The sequence below is a fragment of the Sphaeramia orbicularis genome, chromosome 12 (genome assembly GCF_902148855.1).
Source record: "Sphaeramia orbicularis chromosome 12, fSphaOr1.1, whole genome shotgun sequence".
NCBI classification, from domain to species: domain Eukaryota; kingdom Metazoa; phylum Chordata; class Actinopteri; order Kurtiformes; family Apogonidae; genus Sphaeramia; species Sphaeramia orbicularis.
Genome location: NC_043968.1, coordinates 3360519 through 3382108, shown reverse-complemented (window position 1 = coordinate 3382108; position 21590 = coordinate 3360519). Strand labels below are relative to the sequence as shown.

General features: G+C 37.2%; 2 protein-coding genes across 2 annotated transcripts in view; one reads left to right on the top strand and one right to left on the bottom strand.

Moving 5' to 3' along the window:
- Nucleotides 1–5965: 5965 nt before the first annotated feature.
- Nucleotides 5966–14915, bottom strand: LOC115429157 (Sjoegren syndrome nuclear autoantigen 1-like). Its single transcript, XM_030148406.1, has 3 exons — nt 14689–14915; nt 10850–11049; nt 5966–6266 (listed from the first exon to the last, which is right to left on the bottom strand). The coding sequence occupies exons 1-3, from the start codon at nt 14738–14740 to the stop codon at nt 6174–6176; spliced, it is 345 nt and encodes a 114-aa protein (XP_030004266.1). The 5' UTR covers nt 14741–14915; the 3' UTR covers nt 5966–6173.
- Nucleotides 14916–17258: 2343 nt separating this feature from the next.
- Nucleotides 17259–21590, top strand: part of c6.2 (complement component 6, duplicate 2) — a 32820-nt gene continuing 28488 nt past the window's right edge. Inside the window, exons 1-3 of the mRNA XM_030150728.1 lie at nt 17259–17361; nt 18501–18698; nt 19892–20051. Coding sequence (XP_030006588.1) covers nt 18553–18698; nt 19892–20051 — 306 coding nt within the window. The 5' untranslated portion in view covers nt 17259–17361; nt 18501–18552. The remainder of the gene's footprint in view (nt 17362–18500; nt 18699–19891; nt 20052–21590) is intronic.

Here is a 21590-nt window from a genome sequence, read left to right as displayed (position 1 = left end):
ATTTGAGCTTCTATTTCCGACAGCACCCTTACTTTGAAGGCGGGGTAAACGCCACCGCGGCAGCTACGTAGCCTCATGACGTCATGGCGGCGCGACATGGTACAGCCAGCCAGTGCACAACATAAACAAGCAAGTTCTACACCTCCTGTTTAATCTTCTGACAGGGACCGTGAAACCACACGAAAAAAACCCACACACAGCCACCAACCCTACGGCGGTTAATTTGATGACAAGGGAATACAGAGCCGAGGTGGATTTCTTACCGAGTTTAGCTCCGGACAACTCAACTGAGTCAGAGAGGAGAGAGAGAGTGCTAACAGAGCTAACTAACATTAGCGCCGACGGTGCTAACTAATGCTAGCAACGCGGCTACATTTAGCTGCAGTTAGCTCTCAGTTTAGTAATGAAGCTGCAGCAGTCAGTCCACCAGGAATCACCTCGGCATTGTAATGATCTCTGTCATCGTTGTTGAAGGTTGTGTGTTGCTCCGGTCCGGAGGTATTCATTGTAAACGTGCTGGTTGTTAGCATGTCTGACTGTTAATGGCTAATTTAGCAAGATGTTTGCACAAGCATACTCCAAAATACGATTAAAATTAAAATGTATGTGATGTGCGATAATGGCAAATATTACAGTTTATATTATCATATTATTACATTAACTCCGTTAAGTTACATATGCAGAAAAATCTCAAATGTCTTACCTTAAACCTGACCGTTGTCTTCTTGTGTTTTGGCGGACAAATATGCGCAGACGTCCTGTATGTGCGTCACAAGGCGCATGCGCGGGCTCATAAACACGCAGCACAATTAAAACCTACTTGGTATTTCTAAGTTCATTGTAATGACTATGAAACCTTTGAATATTACGTGAAAATACATAATAAAACTTACTCTTCCCGCACAGTTTACTTATTACATGGATGGCATATATAGGATTTACTTAAATAATTCCAGTTCTCACAGATACTTTCAAATACAAAGTTAAAATTGTGACAGTTAACCTAGTAAATGTTACTACACCACAAAATAATTTTTTTCAGTGCATAATCCAACACTGACATCACAGTAGCACCAACGAGACTCTATTTAGCATCAAAACAAAGACAGATTTGATCCTGAAGCAGAACCTCAGTTTGATGTTCAGTCTGTTTAAAAGTGTGTGAATGTGAGTGAAGGACAGTCAAATACCAACACAAACACCACCAAGAAAACCACATGAAACAGGCGTCTCATCATCACAGAAGTCCTCTGAATGTGGATCCAGGCTCCAAATGGGACCCAGTGGTTCTCCAGGTCAACATGGACCCTTTCCAACACGTCTGTCCAATATGTCTATGAAAAGGAGGTTCTTTTCCAAACTCCTGAACGCTGTTGGTCTGGTTGGTGTTGGTGTTCAAATGCAGGTTTGATGGTTTTCTGTTGGATTAATATTCAACATGTTTTTGAGTAAATGGCCTGAATTTACACAAATGGGTCTCATGTTTTTATTTATTAATTACCTCCTCCAGGAGGTGTTGTGATCGCTTTGCTTTGTGTGTGTGTTTGTTTGTTTGTTAGCAAGATAACGCAAAAAGTTATGGACAGATTTTCATGAAATTTTCAGGAAATGTTGATACTGGCACAAGGAAGAAATGATTCAATTTTGGTGGTGATCGGGGGTGGGGGGGCCCCACTGATCGGCCTTGGCGGAGGTCTGCTCTCTCTGAGTGCTTTTCTAGAAAAAACAAAAACTCAAACTATGAATTATGAAAGAGCTGCAGCATCTGAACCCTACCACACAGCAAAAACTGGAGAGTTGAATCAACTCCCACAGAGCTGATTTTAACTCTTTTTCAGAGTTTCTATAGGTCTACACTTTACAGAGTTAAATTAACATTTTCATTGGAGCAAATTATTTAACACTATGCCGGAGTTGCCTTTTTAACTCAGAAACCTGAGTTAACTTAACACTGACTAATTTAACTACCAACACTCAGAAGAGTTCAAAAATGGTAAATAGACTGAACTTATAGCCCATTTTCTACACTTTCATGGTGCCGAAAATGCTTTACAATTCCTCACATTCACCCATTCACTCACACACACACGCGGGTGACTTCAACATGTGGATAGTCAGAGCCAGAACTCGAACCGCCGACCCTTTGGTCATTGGACAACCCGCCACAGCACAACACACACAGATCACAACACAACACAATGGAAGTAACAAAAATAACACTCATTTTACTTAATTTTCACACTGAAAGTAGTGTTAATTTTAATCATAAAAAAGTGAATCCATTAAAAATGACTTAAAATTCAAAGTGAACAGGATGATTCAAAGAAAGCTGATGCATTTTTTTTTTAGAAAATTTATTTTTCCTCTTTTTCCTCTCTGACAGTGACAGTCTGATAGAAATTGCACAGGTTCACCTGGTTTGAAATGCAGGGGCCAGGTAAATTAACACTGGAGAGACGCAAAACAACACTTCTCCTAAGTTAATTTCCACAGGCTTGACCAGGGCCGTGCAGAGAGCTATAAAGGGGCAGGGGCTCAAACTTCCAAAGGGCACATGAAAACGAATAACCACCAATTACATATGATTTGAAATGTTTAAGAAATCATTACACAAAGTATATATTTTCACATTAGTTTGGCAGACAGCTACAATAACAATATGTAATAACTTACGAAGTTGAATAAAGTGATAAAAATTAGGTTTGAAATTCTTTCTTATTGTAGCCTCCTTGCAGGCCAGGTGAAGATCACTCTGAAAAGGATGGTCTCACTGGTCTTGAATAATCCCCATCCCAAATGTGGCAAATTCTGGAACTGCAGACATTTACAGGAAGATAATTAATGTGTGTGAATGGTGTGCCTAATGCACATGAATAGTATGTAATGTTCTTCCTAAAATTGTGCTTACCTGTTGTACTTTTTTTCACCTAGTTGGTAAGGGATCAGCTACTTTTAGCAGCTTCAAGTAGCTCCTTTCTTTTTTGTTTAATGCATCTGTTTGCGAGGCATCTTCAAACTAAATAACAAAACAATAAAATATATAAGAAATACGACAAATACACCCACATACACACCATGCATGTCAAGTTATTTTATTATTCATGAGTGAATGTAAGGGGTGAGTGAGTGGTTGGTGGTGGGCAGATGTGGCTACAACAGTAGCTTGCCACCAATGTGTATGAAATGAATACAAAATCCAATGAAAAGTGTCACTGAGTTTCCAAAAAAGATATATAATACTAATGCTACATCTTCATCATCATCATTATTATTACTATATTTATTATTATCATTCAGTATTATCATCATTAGTATCATTATCAGTATTATTATCATTCAGTATTATCATTATTAATATCATTCAGTATTATCATCATTAGTATCATTATCAGTATTATTATCATTCAGTATTACCATTATTTTCCAGACTCCACATTCCAAGCAAGTCCTTAGAAATAACTTGTTAAAATTATTTGAAAACTGTGGGCTGGCTGTTGCTTGTTTTCATTCAATAAATGTATCTGACTAATTAGACTGGACTCAGACTGCACCTATTCTGTGTATAGTAGGCTACATTAGGCTACTGTAAAAGATGTGCATTTTCTACAATGTAAAATATATATATCTCAGTCTCAAAAGTGAGGACTATTACCATGTGTTACAATTTTACAGCTAAAACTCAACAGTTTATGGAAATAAAACAGAAGCAGATCTGTGTGAGTGCTTCAGCAGGACTCAGGGGCCGTTTACACGGCGTAGGATTCAGTCGACTCCGGGAAGATTTCATCGCAGATTAGCCTTCTGTTACCATGGAAACGGTGCCTAGAGTGCCTGAATCCGGAAACTTTTGATACCAGGGTTCAGGGTGGAATGTTATCGATACGCTCCGCATTTCAGCTCCGTGTTAACGCGAATCGGAGCGTTCCGGGGTAAAATATGACGTCACCACATGCGCGCGCAGCCAAGAACCGCCAGTTAACCCACTCCAGGCCAGTTGGTGGCGGTAATGCGCCTCCAAGCTGGTTTGCCAGCCTCTATGACACAATAAAGCTGCAGAAAAAGAAGGAACAACCACAACAACAATGGCCGGTTTCAGACCAACATACGTGCTGCTAACTGTGCTCAGCTCGTCTGTCCAGACAAAGAAGTCCTGCGTCTTTGTACGACCACTCGCCATTGTTGTTTGTAAATAGTGTTGTCCGCCTCTTTTTCTTCTTCTTCTTCTCCTCATTTAAAGGCTGTCTAAACCGGAAATCGTTTGTGCGCAGGCGCGTGTTTTACCGCCACTGTTTCACTACAGCTCTACATCGCCAGCTACTGGTCTGGCATGGCCACTACAGCGTATTCAGCCGTCCTCGCGGACTCATGTTAACGCAGATCGTTATCATAGCGGCTTCGTCTTAACGCGGAATGATTTTATAACGCAAAGGAGAAATCTTTGCGGAGTGTTGCCGTGTAAACGTACCCTCAAACTCAGGTGGGCACCCAGCTGTTACAGTGGGCTAGTCTGGGAGCTCATTCCATGACGTGACGATGATATTGAATTATTTACTAACTTACGATCGGTTTTTGGCCCCAAAACTATAGTTGTTGAAGAATAGGACCAGGACCATAAGCGACAACTGAATGTTTTGGGCAGATAATGGGGTGGACTCTCACGTACCTTGAATCGCGGACCTTCCCTCCTCCTCGTTCATCCTCCAGATCGCATGACGTGTGCGTGTGTGTGTGTTGCAAGCTTCCACAGGAGAAAGGGGCGGGGCGTGACAGAGATGAAAGGGCACCATGACCAGGTCAAGTGACAGCCAAATTAAACCACTCTAAACATTTATAATCATTGATCAGAAATGTAGTCACGAAAATTTTAGTCATGCAGTTTTTTGCGCAAAAAAAACCCAAACAAACAAAAAAAAAAGCCGGTAAAAAGGGCACTTGTAGGCAGAGGATCAAAGCGGCAGGGGCTCAAGCCCCCCCGGCCCCCTGCTTTGCACGTGCCAGGGCTTGACTAACTCTTTTCATTAACCCCAACTCTGAGTGACATTTAACTCACAGTGAGTTAAAACTACACTTTGAGAGTGAAAATTGACTCTCAAATGTTTAACCCTGAAATTTCAACTCTCCACTTTTTGCTGTTCACAATGAACATTTGACAGATGAACAGAACCACAGCGCTGCAGTTTGTCTTTTATGTATTGGGATTGTCTCTGTCAACTCAACCTATATTTCTTATTATGACGTTTTTATTTTTATTTATTACTAGAAATATCAGGCGACCCCATGTGGGGTCCCGACCCCAAGGTTGAGAAACACTGGTATAACCTTATGCGTGACCACCGGGGGGCGCTGATGACCCCCTGATAAATGGTTTCAAACACACTGAAAAGCCTCAGAAGTCACTGACTGATGCCTTTGGAAATATTTAAAACTGTTGTTAGTCAATAAACCCATGGAGTATAACAAATGACAGCGGTGTTAGATGCTTATTTTATGTTCAGTAAATTATATATTTTGTTGAAAAAGTCACTTTTGCTCCAGTTTTCTCTGTTGTGGTAATAACATCGACATAATAAGTGAATTAAATACAGGAAAATACCTGTAAAATGTTAAATGTAGAGGATAATTGCAATAATAAATAGCAAAATGAAATATTATATATACAATAAAATGTTATATTCAAAATAAAAAAAATAGTTTAGGAAAGGTTAAATGTAGATAATTCATCTTATACGTCTTTGTGTCATTGTGTGTTGTATTGTAATAAAAGGGTGGATTAAATGTGGGTTTATTTCTTCATATTCCTTTTCAGATTTGAGTATGAATTTAGGTTTTGGTTGTTGCTTCTGTTGTTAATTTGCTTTGTGAATTTGCTTTTGTTGGGGATTGTATTGTGTTTATGTCAGAAATACAACATTCATTAACTGAAAGGGTTAAAACTGGAATCAGCAGCCTTAACATAATAAAAGTCTCATTTTTATGACATTTTTATTAGAAAATTGGAAGAATTTACATTAAATAAGTTCTGTGCAATAAAACAATCGCATATTAAAGAACAGGTCATGAGAGTAAAGCAATCAGGGTTCTGGTTCTGGTCCTAGTCAGTGGTACTGGTCCTGTCTGCGAGGCTCTGTGGCTCTGCTCCTGGTTCAGGGTCCTGGTTCTGGTCCTGGTCCCAGTCAGTGGTCCCGTCTGCGTGGTTCTGTGGCTCTGCTCAGGTTTCCGGCCTCCTGCTTCAGGACGCTGAGGAGGGACTGGGAACTCTCCAGGATCTGAACACACACACATGAAAACACACATATTTATATGAGTTTAATCAGGTTGGAAAAATAAGTAAAGCATTAAAAACAGGATGGAAGGAACCGAACAGAACCAACAAACAGAACCAATGAACAGAATAAATCATCTACAGGGTCATTAAAGGTCAAGTCAAACATTCACAGGATCAGGAAAACGCCCTGAAACAGGAATAAACACACATTTGACTAGTTTATTCATGAGCTGCACTGACTTTTACTGATGTAGAGATGATTGTGTGTTATATATACATGTGTTATGTATAAATATATATATATATATATATATACATATATATATATGTGTGTGTGTGTGTGTGTGTTATATATGTGTTGTATTATGTGTGTTTTATGTGTGCTATATATGTGTTAAACTGTGTAAATCAGGTAAAAGCAGCTGCTGCTTAAAATAAAACAATTTTATTACAGTGAGTTTTATAATGAGTCATTTGACCAGAGAGAAAAGAACCAATGAGCAACTAGTTTGATACTGATAAAACTGGAAGAAAACAAGTAAAAAAAAAAAAAAACTCCTGGAAAAAAAAAATAAAATTGTTTAAATACAATGAAAACAACAGTGGTGAAAACACAAAGCCCTGTGGGACACCAGAACTGATTCCACTGGTCTACAAGTAAAGTGCCTCCAGAATAACAGTGGTGAAACTTTACTGAGTTTGAATCACTGATAAATCTACATTCAGTTCAAATGCAGGTCGTCTGTAGATTCAAACATACGGTCGAAATGTGAAACAGTGAGAATTAATGATAGAATGAGTTTGAGTTCAAAGGAAAACACAGTCTGTTCATTATAATACATTCACTTTACAGGTTCTTTGTACTGGAACATTTATAAATCTATAGGATAAATGAACATACACCAATATATATGTGAAATAACACTATCATAAACCTTGAAAACATTAGAAAACCAACACTTCAGTCATCTGTTGTTGGTTCTTCTTGTTTTCTTTGACTGTAGTTTGTGCTGATGTTGTTACTGTATTTGTTCTGACGTCTTTGGTTCTCATTCCACCCACTGAAGCTCCACTCCCCAAACATTCGCACTAATCACTGTAAACAGACTCTTATTAAAAAACAACAGGGTGGGGGCGACGCGCCGACCCTTTACACGACTCCCAACCGCCTGCTTTTACAACATGAACACGACCACAGCTGTAGGTTGATGCTTTTGTGCAGATTTTGAGCTCAGATGCAGGATTTTGGTCCCATTCAGCTGCAAAAGCTGTTGATAACACTGGGATCCCTGTCAGGTGTGAGACTGTTACCCAAGTATGGACGTTTTCAGACAGTTTTAAAGGCGTCTTTGGTCAAATTTACATCTGGGACTACAAGTCATTCGCACATTACTACCTTATTACACACAATTTTATTCTAACAGCACATAATGTTTTACACTGCTGCTCCACTGGACTGTACATACTGTATTTTACATACACTGTACGTAGTCTGATACACTAATTATTTAGTGTTTTTATATTGATGTACATATTTTTGAGTGTTTTTATATTTTCTTTTTTTTCCTTTTTATCTAGCCGAGAACTACCTCTAAGAGAAACTTTGTTACATGCACATAATGACAATAAACATTCTTGAATACCCTGAATAAACACTAGTTTAACAGGCCTCAGAGTTATTATACACCAACATGCACAAAAATATAGACAATAATATGCTAAAATCCACCCCCCCAAAAAATATGCTAAAATATAAAAATGACACATGTTAAAAATATGCTAAATACACAAAAAATATGATAAATACAAAAAGGGGATATTTGCAGGTTTAATGAAGCCATATTTATGAGTTTAAAACATTTTCCTCTTCATCTTTGGTCAAATTTCAGACCTTAAATTCATGTAAACTAGCGCGTTGACCCGTGGTTCCCCACAGGTTCTAGATGTGGTAGTTTTTATGCTGACTTTTGGGAAAATATGTGAGTCTACAGGGTGGGGAAGCAAAATTTACAATGAACATTTAGTTGTTTTTTCTCAGCAGGCACTACGTCAATTGTTTTGAACCCAAACATATATTGATGTCATAATCATACCTAACACTATTATCCATACCTTTTCAGAAACTTTTGCCCATATGAGTAATCAGGAAAGCAAACGTCAAAGAGTGTGTGATTTGCTGAATGCACTCGTCACACCAAAGGAGATTTCAAAAATAGTTGGAGTGTCCATAAAGACTGTTTATAATAGAAAGAAGAGAATGACTATGAGCAAAACTATTACCAGAAAGTCTGGAAGATACTATTAAAGAAGAATGGGAGAAGTTGTCACCCCAATATTTGAGGAACACTTGCGCAAGTTTCAGGAAGTGTGTGAAGGCAGTTATTGAGAAAGAAGGAGGACACATAGAATAAAAACATTTTGTATTATGGAAATTTTCTTGTGGCAAATAAATTCTCATGACTTTCAATAAACTAATTGGTCATACACTGTCTTTCAATCCCTGCCTCAAAATATTGTAAATTTTGCTTCCCCACCCTGTATATTTTATAAGTACTGACATAAAAATTGTTTCATAAATCATTATTTAAAATTTAAACGACAATTAATACATTAATACCAAAATCTAGGGACTCAAGTTAGTAAATGCATCACTCCTGTTTTTAACTTCATTTCCTATCATGCAGTGCGGTACTGTGCTTCCTGTCAACCATCACGGCCATAGCAATGTGACTGTGAGGCTACTGTATTCCAAAATTACAGATATCTCCCAAAATACTGGTCCTATCAACTTGCCGATTTCACTAGTCTCTTCCTTGACCAAAAATACATAAGTATGACAAACTGCAGCAGTCAGCTCAGTATGGATTTTGTGTGATGCCTGAGACACACACACACACACACACACACACACACACACACACACACACACACACACACACACACACAAAGTCCACTTCCCTTTTAAAATAAAAGCCAACAGTCCAACAGGCCTAATTATACACAACCATGCACAAAAATGCACAAAAGTACACACTAAAACTCACAAAAAAATACATCAACACTCACAAAAAACCTAAATTCACTAAAAAAAAATGCTAATCCATGGAATATGAAATTATGCTGAAATACCCCCAAAATATGCTAAAGTACACAAAAAATACTCAAACTACACAGTCAGTGTATCTGCAGGTTTGATGAAGCTGAATTTCTGACTTTTTCAGACATTCTTCTCTTTGGTCTGATTTCATTCCTTCCGTTCACATTAATTTCAGTCCAACAGGCCTCAGAGTCACTGTGCTGAACAATGTTTACATCCACTAATGTTACACTTCCTTTTTTTTTTTTTTTTTTTCTAAGAATTCTGATTTTTTTTTTTCATAAATTGAAAAAACAAACAAATAAACTATACACATCCAGAGAGTGGGTGTAAAAAAACAAAACAAAAACATTTACAGCTGCTCTTCATGGTCCTGGCATACAAGATCTCAAAGTAAAGAATCAATGTATAAATAAAAACACAAAAACATATTTCCTTCAGAGGATTTTGGGTTCATATTCATGCGTTCATCTCAGCAAAATCAGATCTCAAAGGCTTCACATATCTCACCCGTCCCTCCCAGTGTTGCACAAAAAAGTCCATCTTCAGATTTACAGTGAAGGTTATTCTAACGTTACATTTCCATTTGTCCATGACTAATGTTTGTGCTACTAGCGTTGAACCTGCTAAAGCTCTTCCCTAACCCCCCCCCCTCCACATTTGAACCCCCCCACCCATGACTGTTGGAGGCTCCACTCACTCCCATCTCCATTAAGATAAAATGATCAACACTAATTACACACTGGACTAATTCTGTACAAAGAAAATATGACACCCACATTTATTGTATATGTGGGATTTTTCAGACCTTTGAGTGTCAGATTTAAAGGTTAATTCCACTGGTCTACAATTATTTTAGAAATGACTTGCTTCAGAGATTAAATGCGCTAAATGTTACGTATTTTAATAAGATTAATTGGAAAATAAATGACAAAAGTGCCGGTTTGCTGATGTTTTCAAGGTATATGATTAAGTGTTATTCCACATATATATTGGTTTATGTACATTTATGTAATAGTTTTATAAATCTTCCACTAAATAGAACCTGTAAAGTGAAAGTATTCTAATGTGCAGACAGTGTTTTGAAGTAGATCTTGTAGCTCTGAGACAAATATTCCTTTTGAGTCAAACCCATTCTCTCGTTAATTCTTGAATTTCACATTTTAACCCAAGGCTGTATCTTGGAAAGTTCAGCCAACCAGCATTTTTGACTGGATTTTTCTTTATCAGTAACTCTCATGTGGTAAAATTTCATTACTTTTATTCTGGAAGCATTTTCCTTGCAGACCAGTGTTATCAGTTTTAAGGAGAATTAAGGCCTTAACTGAGGACAACATCCTGAAAACGTTCCTCTTATTTCCATCAGTTTCAATATTTCTGTATTTGGATGTGTGTAAAAGTGCATTTCCACAGGTTTGGATGTTTGTTCTTCCTAAAAGCAGAGGCTGTTTGGGTCTAACGGCGCCGTCTCTGATGCTCAATGTCACCTTGGTGTAGGCGGCCTCGCTCTCGGCCACGGTTCGGTCCAACGTGGCCCGGGCGGCCAGTCTCTGCGTCAGACTCTCGTTGACACGGCTAAGTTTCTCGCTCAGGACGCGGATGTCGTGTTGCAGACGCTCCCTCTCCTCCTCCTCCAGCTTTATCTGACGGTTCAGCTCGTCCCGTTTGGAGTGAAGGTCCTCGATACCTGAGCACGACAGGGACGGACATTAGACCACAGGGGGACAGGGACAGGACTAGGATCAGGATCAGGATGTACCCGGTGTGACTGAAAACTGAGGGACCCGTTCAGTAGGTTTTAGTCTTGTTAAAAGAAATCACATGAAAAACAAACAGGTCTGATATTCAAAAAAGCAAACATCCAGGTATAAAGAAACATATGATAAATGGAACAACATGCTTTAAATGTCCCTCTCATTTCAATCAGCTGAAATATTTACATTAAGAAAAACATACATAATACAAGTATGACTGATATGAAATAAAATACAACAGACTTTACTGTCATTGTGTGTTCAGCGCAACGATAGTAATGAAAAAAGAAAACATACAAAAGAAAATAAATAATAGAGAGAATATGAAATTACAAAAAACCTAAAAAGAAAAGATGATTCAATATAAAATTTAAGAAAAAATGCAATAAGAATAGAACAGTAGAATAAAATAAAAAATAGGCATAAAATATGAACATAAACAATACTAACAGTATGTGTATCTATGAATATTAGCATTAGTAATATATCTGTGAATATCTATGAAAGTCAATAAAAAATAGTGCATAGTATTGAAAAGTAAAACAAAAACCTTCTGTAAAGAGTCAAAGGGACTTTTGTTTGGTCTGTTTTACAGTGACGGTGAATAAAACCCTCAGCTGACTGAAAGCTCAGACCTTTAACCTGCAGCGTTTGGTGCTTAGATAACATCAGACTGAGACTACAGCTCTAGCACTAGTACCACTTTACTTTCTGTTGTGTTTATGGTCATATTATACTGTTGTGTGTGACTGTGTGTTAGTGTTTTTGTGTTACTGCTGCTGTTGCACAACCAACTGTCCCTCTGGAGACATAAAGTTCTTCTTAATATTTAATCCTTAAAGACCTTGGCCCTTTTGGGGCATCCTCTGAATGCATTTTTCATCTATGCTGAACCTTTCCTTAGTGATTTATCATCATATTACCCTCTGCATTTTTCATGCATTTTCCTATATTTACTGATCCTGTAGATGTTCATAAAAGCTCAAAAGTTATTGTATCAACAGTGAAGAAAAAGGGACTTTTTCAGCAAAATCTATCATTAACTGAACATAAACCCAGTGTGTCCATCCACTGTCATTGATCCAACTCCACGGGTTTTACTGGTGAATCAATGTTGTAGAAGATGACGGTGTTTCCACGGTAACTACAGAGCCTCTGAACGTCCAAATGGGTCATATCTGATGACCATGAAAAGATGAAGAACTGTATTTTACACCAATTATTGACACGTATTGACAGGATTAATGGAACAGCAGGTATTAAACAGTTTAGATCAGTAGATGCTTTTGTTGCCACTGGCTGTTCAGGTCTGTTAGGGTTAAATCTTCTTCTTTTATCTGTTGTGTTAAATCTTCATCTGAATCTAAATCTGTCAATAATACGTGCTATTTTTTTCTGATCAAATCTTACAACCTCATCATCACCCTGATGGTAACCAAACAACTGAAGTTTCTAGACTACGCCTCCTTTCATCTATAACATTACTGGCCTTATTTCTGATTTTAACCCTGTAGAAGTCAGTCAAATAATCCCAAACAGGTCACTGTCTGTTGCTCTGCTCGTACTGACTTTCCTCTGATCTTCTGAGTCAAAGTCATGATGAAAAAGGTCAGGACACTTTCAATAAAAACATAGATTTGTATTATTACCTCCGCCAAGGAGGTTATGTTTTTGCCAGGGTTTGTTTGTCTGTCTGTTTGTTTGTCTGTCCGTTAGTGTGCAACACAACTCAAAAAGTTATGGACAGATTTGGATGAAATTTTCAGGGTTTGTTGGAAATGGGATAAGCAAGAAATGATTAAATTTTGGTGGTGATCGGGGGTGGGGGGGCCCACGGGGGGGGGGGCCACTGATCAGCCTTGGCGGAGGTCTGCGCTCTCCGAGTGCTTCTAGTTTGTGACTGATTCTTTTGTCTTCCAGTTAATGTCGGTCCAGACTGAGGACATTTCATTTGTCTTAGTGTTGATCAGGAGTTAGTCTGACCTTTAAAACCGGATTAGGAGCTGGTGTCCTCTGACCCCCTGCTGTGATTCAATGAGGACACCGATACCCTCTGAGCTGGTCATGACACGGTTAAAGACTTATAGGTTAGTTACAGATTATTTACAGGGTTATACATTATATTTACATTAACTAATATAGTTGTGGGTTATATAAAACCATAACTGAGATAATCATATATAGTATAAATTATCTATCTATCTATCTATCTATCTATCTATCTATCTATCTATCTATCTATCTATCTATCTATCACTAAAATTTTATTTCTTTGTGTAATATTATGTTTATATAATGGTATACATATATTTTTGGGTCGTTTTATGTCAGGGGTGTCAAACTCATTTTAGTTCAGTTCCACATTCAACTAAATTTGATCTGCAGTGGGCTGAGCCAGTAAAATAATAACATAATAATATAGAAATAAGGTCAACTTCAAACTTTCCTCTATGTTTTAGAGCAAAAAAAGTACATTTACATTATGAACAAGTTGACACCTATAAACTATCTTTTCAAACAATGTGAATAACATGAACAAACTGAAAAAATAAGTGTAATTTTAACAACATTCTGCCTCAATTTATCATTTACACATGTGCATTATAACTTCCAGATTACAGTGGATCTACGAACACACAAAACAAGTGTTAACAGGTAGAATCTTGTTAAAATTGCACTTTCTTCTCTTAAGACATTTCAGCTTGTTCATAGTTGTTCACATTTTTTGTGAAATTACACTTTGTTTTAGTGTAAACACATGAAAATGTTTACATTTACAAAAAGAAAAAAATAGGAGTTGTCATTATTTCTATGTTATTATGATAGTATTTTACTGGTCTAACCCACTTGAGATTGAACTGGTCTGAATGTGGAACCTGAACTAAAACGATTGTTAATATCTTAGTGTAATTTTTGCATTTCACAAATTCATTCCAAGGGCCGGACTGGACCCTTTGGTGGGCCGGATTTGGCCCCCGGGCCGCATGTTTGACACCTGTGTTTTATGTTGTTCATTTGTTTCTGCATTTGCTTTTGTTAGTGGTTGAACATTAAAATTCATTCAAAGGGTTAAAACTAGAACCAGCAGCTTTAACGTAATAAAAGTTACATAGTTTTTATAGCTTTTTTTTTTTTAATTTAAAGAATTCTCATTAAATAAGTTCTGTGCAAAACAACAATTACAGTGTTGGTGATTATATTGTGCTTTTTATATGTATGAAACACAAATAATTCATTCATTCATATAGTTGTTTTCCAGGTGATAGACGGTGTCATCTGTCAGGTTTAATCAGATTGAACAGACCCACCCTGAACACACACACACACACACACACACACACACACACACACACACACACACACACACACACACAGTCTAAAGCTCAAACTGAACTAAACCCTCAGATCTGGACTTAAACCGAACACACTTGGGTGGAACTTTTCTCCAGGTTTGGGTGTAAACAGAACCTGAACTCCCAGCTAAAGCTAAAGCTAAAGCTAACATTAGCCACAGGCTCAAACCAATCACTAATCGATCACCTCATTAATACCAGAACAAACCTCTGACTTACACTTGACCAGTTCGTTGTTGTAGGTCTGCAGAGCCGCGGCTTGTTGGGTCATGTTGGACCGGGCTTAAAGTCACCGGAACCGAAAGAAAAGACGTGAATTCACCGAAAACCCGCGGCTACCGGCGGTCTGTCATCTGACTGAAGCAGAACAGAGCTGAACTGAACACCTTCCACTGAAACAGTCCTGCTGAAGGCGGGTTTCCCTGACAACTGCTCCAATAGACCGGAAGACACCCGGAAGTGACTCTTCTTCTACGGCGGTTTAACAGGTAGGGAGAAGGTTTAGCGACACCTGCCGATTTACGGTAACACCTGCTAGTGGTGATAAAGAAAAGAAAGAGACAGAAGATATGGAAAAATTATTAAATAAATGTATTAGGGAAAAAAAACTCTAAAAAGAATTGTAAATATTTATGAATACATTTAAAACATAGGGGAAAAAATACAATTAAAATAGCTTTTAAACACATAGAGAAATAATAAAATAAATTAATGAAAACCTTTGAAACATATGGAAAATAATAAAATAAATTAATGAAAACCTTTGAAACATATGGTAAATAATAAAATGAATTAATGAAAACCTTTGAAACATGGAAAATAATATAATACATTAATGAAAACCTTTGAAACATATGGAAAATAATAAAATGAATTAAAGAAAACCTTTGAAACACATGGAAAAAAATAAAAATAAATTAATGAAAACCGTTAAAACATATAGAAAATAATAAAATACATTAATGAAAACCTTTGAAACACATGGAAAATAATAAAATAAATAAAAACCTTTGAAACATATGGAAAATAATAAATTGAATTAAAGAAAACCTTTGAAACACATGGAAAAAAATAAAATAAATTAATGAAAACCGTTGAAACATATAGAAAATAACAAAATACTTTAATGAAAACCTTTGAAACACATGGAAAATAATAAAATAAATTAATGAAAACCTTTGAAACATATGGAAAACAATAAAATGAATTAATGAAAACCTTTGAAACATGGAAAATAATAGAATACATTAATGAAAACCTTTGAAACATGGAAAATAATATAATATATTAATGAAAACCTTTGAAACATATGGAAAATAATAAAATGAATTAAAGAAAACCTTTGAAACACATGGAAAAAAATAAAATAAATTAATGAAATCCGTTGAAACATATAGAAAATAACAAAATACATTAATGAAAACTTTTGAAACGTATGGAAAATAATAAAATAAATTAGTAAAAACCTTTGAAACATGGAAAAAAAAGTACAGTGGTAAAAAAAAACAAAAAACACTTGAAACATGGAAGATATTAATTTAAAAAATTAAAAGCACTTCAATACACATGGAAAAATAATTTAATAAAGTGATTAAAAAAAAATTTAAAAAAATCTAAACATGAAAAAATACAAAATAAATTCCTAAAAAAAACTTCTAAAAATATGATAAACTAATACCGATTAATAATAGCAAAAAAAAAACAACTTCGAGTCAGACAGACAAATGATACAAATGAAGAAAATACTGACAGAATAATATGAGAAAATTTTTTTTTTTTTAAATGAAAAACCCCCCGAAACATATGGAAAAAAGATACACATTAGACAGTTTTCTCCACTTTCAGGATCAACCCACCCACAAAGGGAATGTGTTTTTATTAATGGCATCAAATTAAAGTGAGTGAATATTTGCAATAAATCAGTAAAGTTGATCAGTTTGGAAGTTAAGTATCTTGTCATTATTTTGTATTCAAGATTCTTTGTCATTCAACATTGGTATCATGAACAAAATTATGTTCATTGTTCATTATTCTATCATTTAATTATTTTGTTCATTTTGGTGCTTGTTTTTTTTCTATTTTGTTCTTTTCATTGATTATTGTCTTCATTTTTGTACATCATTTTTATTCACTTGTTCTTTTCATTGATTATTTTTCATCGTTTTTATGTTTAAACATGTTATTGTTGTTTATCTTGTTGAGTATTCTGTTCATTTCTGTTCTTTTCATTGATTATTGTCTTCATTTTTCTACATAATTTTTCATTTGTTTGTTCTTTTTATTGATTATTTTTCATTGTTTTTATGTGTATGCATATTATTTTGTCTATTTTATTGAGTATTCTGTTCTTTTCATTGAGTATTTTGTTCATTATGTGTTCAGTTTGTCACTTATTTTTTCACTGTACAGATTTTTTTTTTCATTTGTCTACATATTATGCATTCATTTCTTTCTTTTATTGGACGTCTTTCTGTCTCCGTGTCAGTTTCATCGTGTCCATGTCCCGCCTCCCTCTGCTCTGGACCTGGTCCTGCTGATCTGGATCAGATCTGGTCTGGGTTTCTGGGCAGATTTGACACATTCCTGTCTTCAGTGAAGAATGTGTGGAGATAAAATACAGTGTCTTCAGCTGTTGAAAACATCTGGTTTATGTCTGGAAACTCCAGAGTCCTCCACTTCCAGTAACATCCAGAGGTTGTGTAAGAACGTCATGTGATCCACGTTCAGAATTATCAGGTCTGTTTGTAAAGATGTGTTTATTTTTTGGGATTGTGCAACGTTCTGCAGAAATAAAACCCAGTGTTTGGAGTTGAGAGACCAGTTTGAATTTTCAGAGCAGAGGAAACCCAGGACTCCAAACCCGACCAGGACCTGGACCTGGACCTGGACCAGGTGAGTCCAAGCCCTGCACTGACACTGGCTCTGACCCCTTTAACCCTTTAAGGCAGGGCTGTCAAACTCATTTTAGTTCAGTTCCACATTCAGCTAAATTTGATCTGAAGTGGGCCGAACCGGTAAAATAATAACAGTGAAAAAAAAGTAAAATTATTTTATGATCAGGTTTATCTACAAAGTTTCCTTAAAAATCTGAATAACATTAACAACTTGAATTGTCTTAAGAAAAACAAGTGCAATTTTTACAATTTTATGCCTCGTTTTATCAGTTTATCATTTACACATGTGCATTACAATCGCACAAAATATTTAGTATTGTTTTGTCATTTATGTTTTCACTGTATGGATTATTTTGCTCATTTTTGTTCTTTTCATTGATTATTACCTTAATTTTTCTGCATAGTGTTTTGTCTTTTGCTTGTTTCTAGTTCATTTTGTTACTGATTTTGCCGAGTTTTGTTCATTCTTTATTGTGTTTTACTCATTTTGTTCATTTTTTGTGTATTATAAACCGATTTCTTATTGTTTTCTTGTGAACGTGTGGGCGTCGTCAGGCCTCATTTATGGACATTTAATCAAATCATGTGATATTACATCCTTTGAAAAATGAAGCAAAAACTGAACATTAAAAAAATTTACAGACTTCATGGTTTTAAGGAGTTTTTTTTTTTTTTTTTTTTTAATTTTTTAAAAATATTTTATGTTATTTGTGTATTTATTTATTTTATTTATTTATTTATTTTTCTTTTCTTTCTTTTTTCTTTTTTATTATTATTATTTTTTAGCATCTGGACATGACACATGCACCTAGGGGGGCGCTACTGAGGCATTTCTTACACAACATTGAAATTCAGAGCGTTGCCATGGAAACAGAGTCGCTATTTTTGTTCATTAGATGACGTCAATTAAACGTTTCCAGGTCAATTCTTAGTTTTTTTTAACGTTAAACTCATGGAAATGTAAGAAACTGACCTGTGAGACTCAGACCGACATGGTGGACTTCCTGTTGAGGGACAGGAGTGAGTCAGTCCGGGACCCCAGATATACCTGGACCTGGTTAGTCCATGTGAAACCGTATCCTAGGGGGCGCTGTTACGACCAAAGTAACTATGAGGAGTTTGTTGTGTGGGTCACAGATCAGAGACACAGACGTCAGACAGTGGACAGGACGTGACCTTTGACCTCCTCATGTCTCCTTCTGGACGCCTGGTCCTCCTGGTGCAGCTCCTCACCTGGACCTCAGCTGGACTGGCCTGTTTCTGTGAGCGGTACCCCTGGGGGCCCTGGTCCATCTGCTCCAAGACCTGCAACCACGGAACACAGACCAGAACCAGGTGAGACAGAACCAGAACCAGATAAGACAAACCAGAACCAGGTGAGATGGACCAGAACCAGGTGAGACAGACCAGAACCAGGTGAGACAAAAACAGATCCAGGTGAGACAGACCACAGCCAGGTGAGACAGATCATAACCAGATGAGACAGACCAGAACCAGAACCAAGTGAGACAGACCAGAACCAGGTGAGACAGACCAGAACCAGGTGAGACAGATCAGAACCAGGTGAGATGGACCAGAACCAGGTGAGACAGACCAGAATCAGATAAGACAAACCAGAACCAGGTGAGATGGACCAGAACCAGGTGAGACAGACCAGAACCAGGAGAGATGGACCAGAACCAGGTGAGACAGACCAGAACCAGGTGAGACAGATCAGAACCAGGTGAGATGGACCAGAACCAGGTGAGACAGACCAGAATCAGATAAGACAAACCAGAACCAGGTGAGATGGACCAGAACCAGGTGAGACAGACCAGAACCAGGAGAGATGGACCAGAACCAGGTGAGACAGACCAGAACCAGGAGAGATGGACCAGAACCAGGTGAGACAGACCAGAACCAGGTGACATGGACCAGAACCAGGTGAGATGGACCAGAACCAGGTGAGACAGACCAGAACCAGATAAGACAAACCAGAACCAGGTGAGATGGACCAGAACCAGGTGAGACAAAAACAGATCCAGGTGAGACAGATAAGAACCAGGTTATACAGACCAGAACCAGGTGAGATGGACCAGAACCAGGTGAGACAAAAACAGAGCCTGGTGAGACAGACCAGATACAGGTGAGACAGACCAGAACCAGGTGAGACAGATCAGAACCAGATTAGACAGACCAGAACCAAGTGAGACAGACCAGAACCAGATGAAACAGACTAGAACCAGGTGAGACAGACCAGAACTAGGTGAGATGAACCAGAACCAGGTGAGAAAGACCAGATCCAGGTGAGACAAACCAGACCCACAAAGTCCTCCTAAAAACACAATAACTTTTAACCCTTTAATCACCAAAGTTGCAACATTGTGACAACCAACAACTGAATGAAACTGACAGCTTTATGAAATCTTGATACTAAATTTAATATCTAAAAAAACAAAACTCCAACACCTACAGGTTTAATAAACTTCTCTCTCAGAGTCTCAGCTGCACCCTGTCCTAAACCAAACCCTTTAACCTGTGTCTTCCAGGATCTTTCGTTATGACGACGGTTACTTCTGGAGTAAAAGCTGCCATCAGCTGTGCGACCGAACCGACACCCGGGCCTGTAACCAACAGGCCTGTCCGATCAACTGTCAGCTGACCCCGTTCAGCGCCTGGTCCGACTGCTCACCATGCGCCAGGAAACAGGTAAACGTCCTCCATTCCACTCATTTACACATTCACAACCACATGAACCGCTATCATTATCCAGTGTTTTCAGTTGTTCCATCAGGTTCACATCCTCATTATTAGCTTCTTTGACATTTTGTGTTTTCTCTGTTACTCTGAAAACCAAGGTTCTAATGGTTTTGGATTTTTCACTTGCAAATATTAAATATATTACTACTGATTAATAACTAGTTTGATATTGATAAAACTGGTAAATACTAATAATAAAACTGGTACGTAAAACACCTCCAGAAAAAAGTGAATTTGCAAATAATTTAAATACAGTGAAAACAGCAGTGGTGACAGCATTCAGCCCTGTGGGACACCAGAACTGATTACACTGGTCTACAAGTAAAAAACCTACAGAATAAAAGTGATGAAACTTTACTGAGTTTGAGTCACTAATAAATATAATAAATAATACATGTAGTCCAAACGCTGATTTCTGTAGTTTCATGTGAAATAGTGCGAATTAATGATAGAATATGTTTTAGTCTAAAGTAATGTTTGTGTCTGTACACTGTCTGTACATTGTACTACATTCACTTTACAGGTTCTTTATACTGGAACATTTATAAATCTATAGGATAAATGAACATAAACCAATACATATGAAGAATAACACTTAATCATATACACTGAAAACATCCACAAACCAGAACATTTCAGTTATCCTTATTAAAGTATGTAAGATATTGTCAGGATCTGTGCCGGTGTGACCCTCAGTTCCTCCGTTTCCTAATCATCATCATCAGACTCACCTGCTGGCCAAGGTTATAATCGTTAACGAAAACGAACGAAATGACGAAAACTAAAATTGAAAAAACATTTTCGTTAACTGAAATTAATAAAAACTCTAATTAAAAGAAAAAAAAACGATAACTAACTGAAACTGTATCGTGAGCTTACAAAACTAACTAAAACGTATAAAAATTATGGATACAATTCCCTTCGTTTTCGTCTTTGTCAATGTCGGATTGATATGAAATTAATTTATTTCACTCCAGCAGTTTGAGCTGGTGACACCATACGACACTTCACAGTCTGTCATGTCTGGTCACTGTGGTTTCCAGTGGTCTTCTGGTCCCCACTCTACCTGGAACATACAGACTAAAGCTGGGACACAGCAGCACAGTCCTGTCTGGGGTTTACTGTAGTGATGAGTGGGGTCGGGTTTTTTCTTTTCTTTTTTTTTTTTTTTTTTTTTTGGCGTACGTGTGTGTGCGCGTGAGTGACAGAGACAGAGCAGAGCTAAAGGACAGAGTCAGTGTTGAACTAGCATCCAGGTTAAAACTGGAGAGTTTATCACCATGAAAAGGCCTTCCAAGCCCTGAACTGCACAGTTTAGAAGAGGAGAAAAGAGGAGGATGAAAACTAATCCAATTACAGAGGTATGGAACCTGTTAGAATGTTCAAAAAAACGTTTGATGTAACTAGCTACAGCTAGCTGAACTGAACTGAAGCAAAGTTGGCAAATAATGGAACTGGAGATGATTAAGAGATGAGATATCTGCTAAG

Bases quoted from the DNA above. Each gene is read 5' to 3' on its own strand.
- LOC115429157 (XM_030148406.1), bottom strand. From the start codon at position 14,740: ATGACCCAACAAGCCGCGGCTCTGCAGACCTACAACAACGAACTGGTC. The intron at 11,050-14,688 runs GTAAGTCAGAGG...TGTCGTGCTCAG, and splicing joins CAACAACGAACTGGTCAAGT to GTATCGAGGACCTTCACTCC. The intron at 6,267-10,849 runs GTGACATTGAGC...GTGTGTGTTCAG, and splicing joins GCGAGGCCGCCTACACCAAG to ATCCTGGAGAGTTCCCAGTC.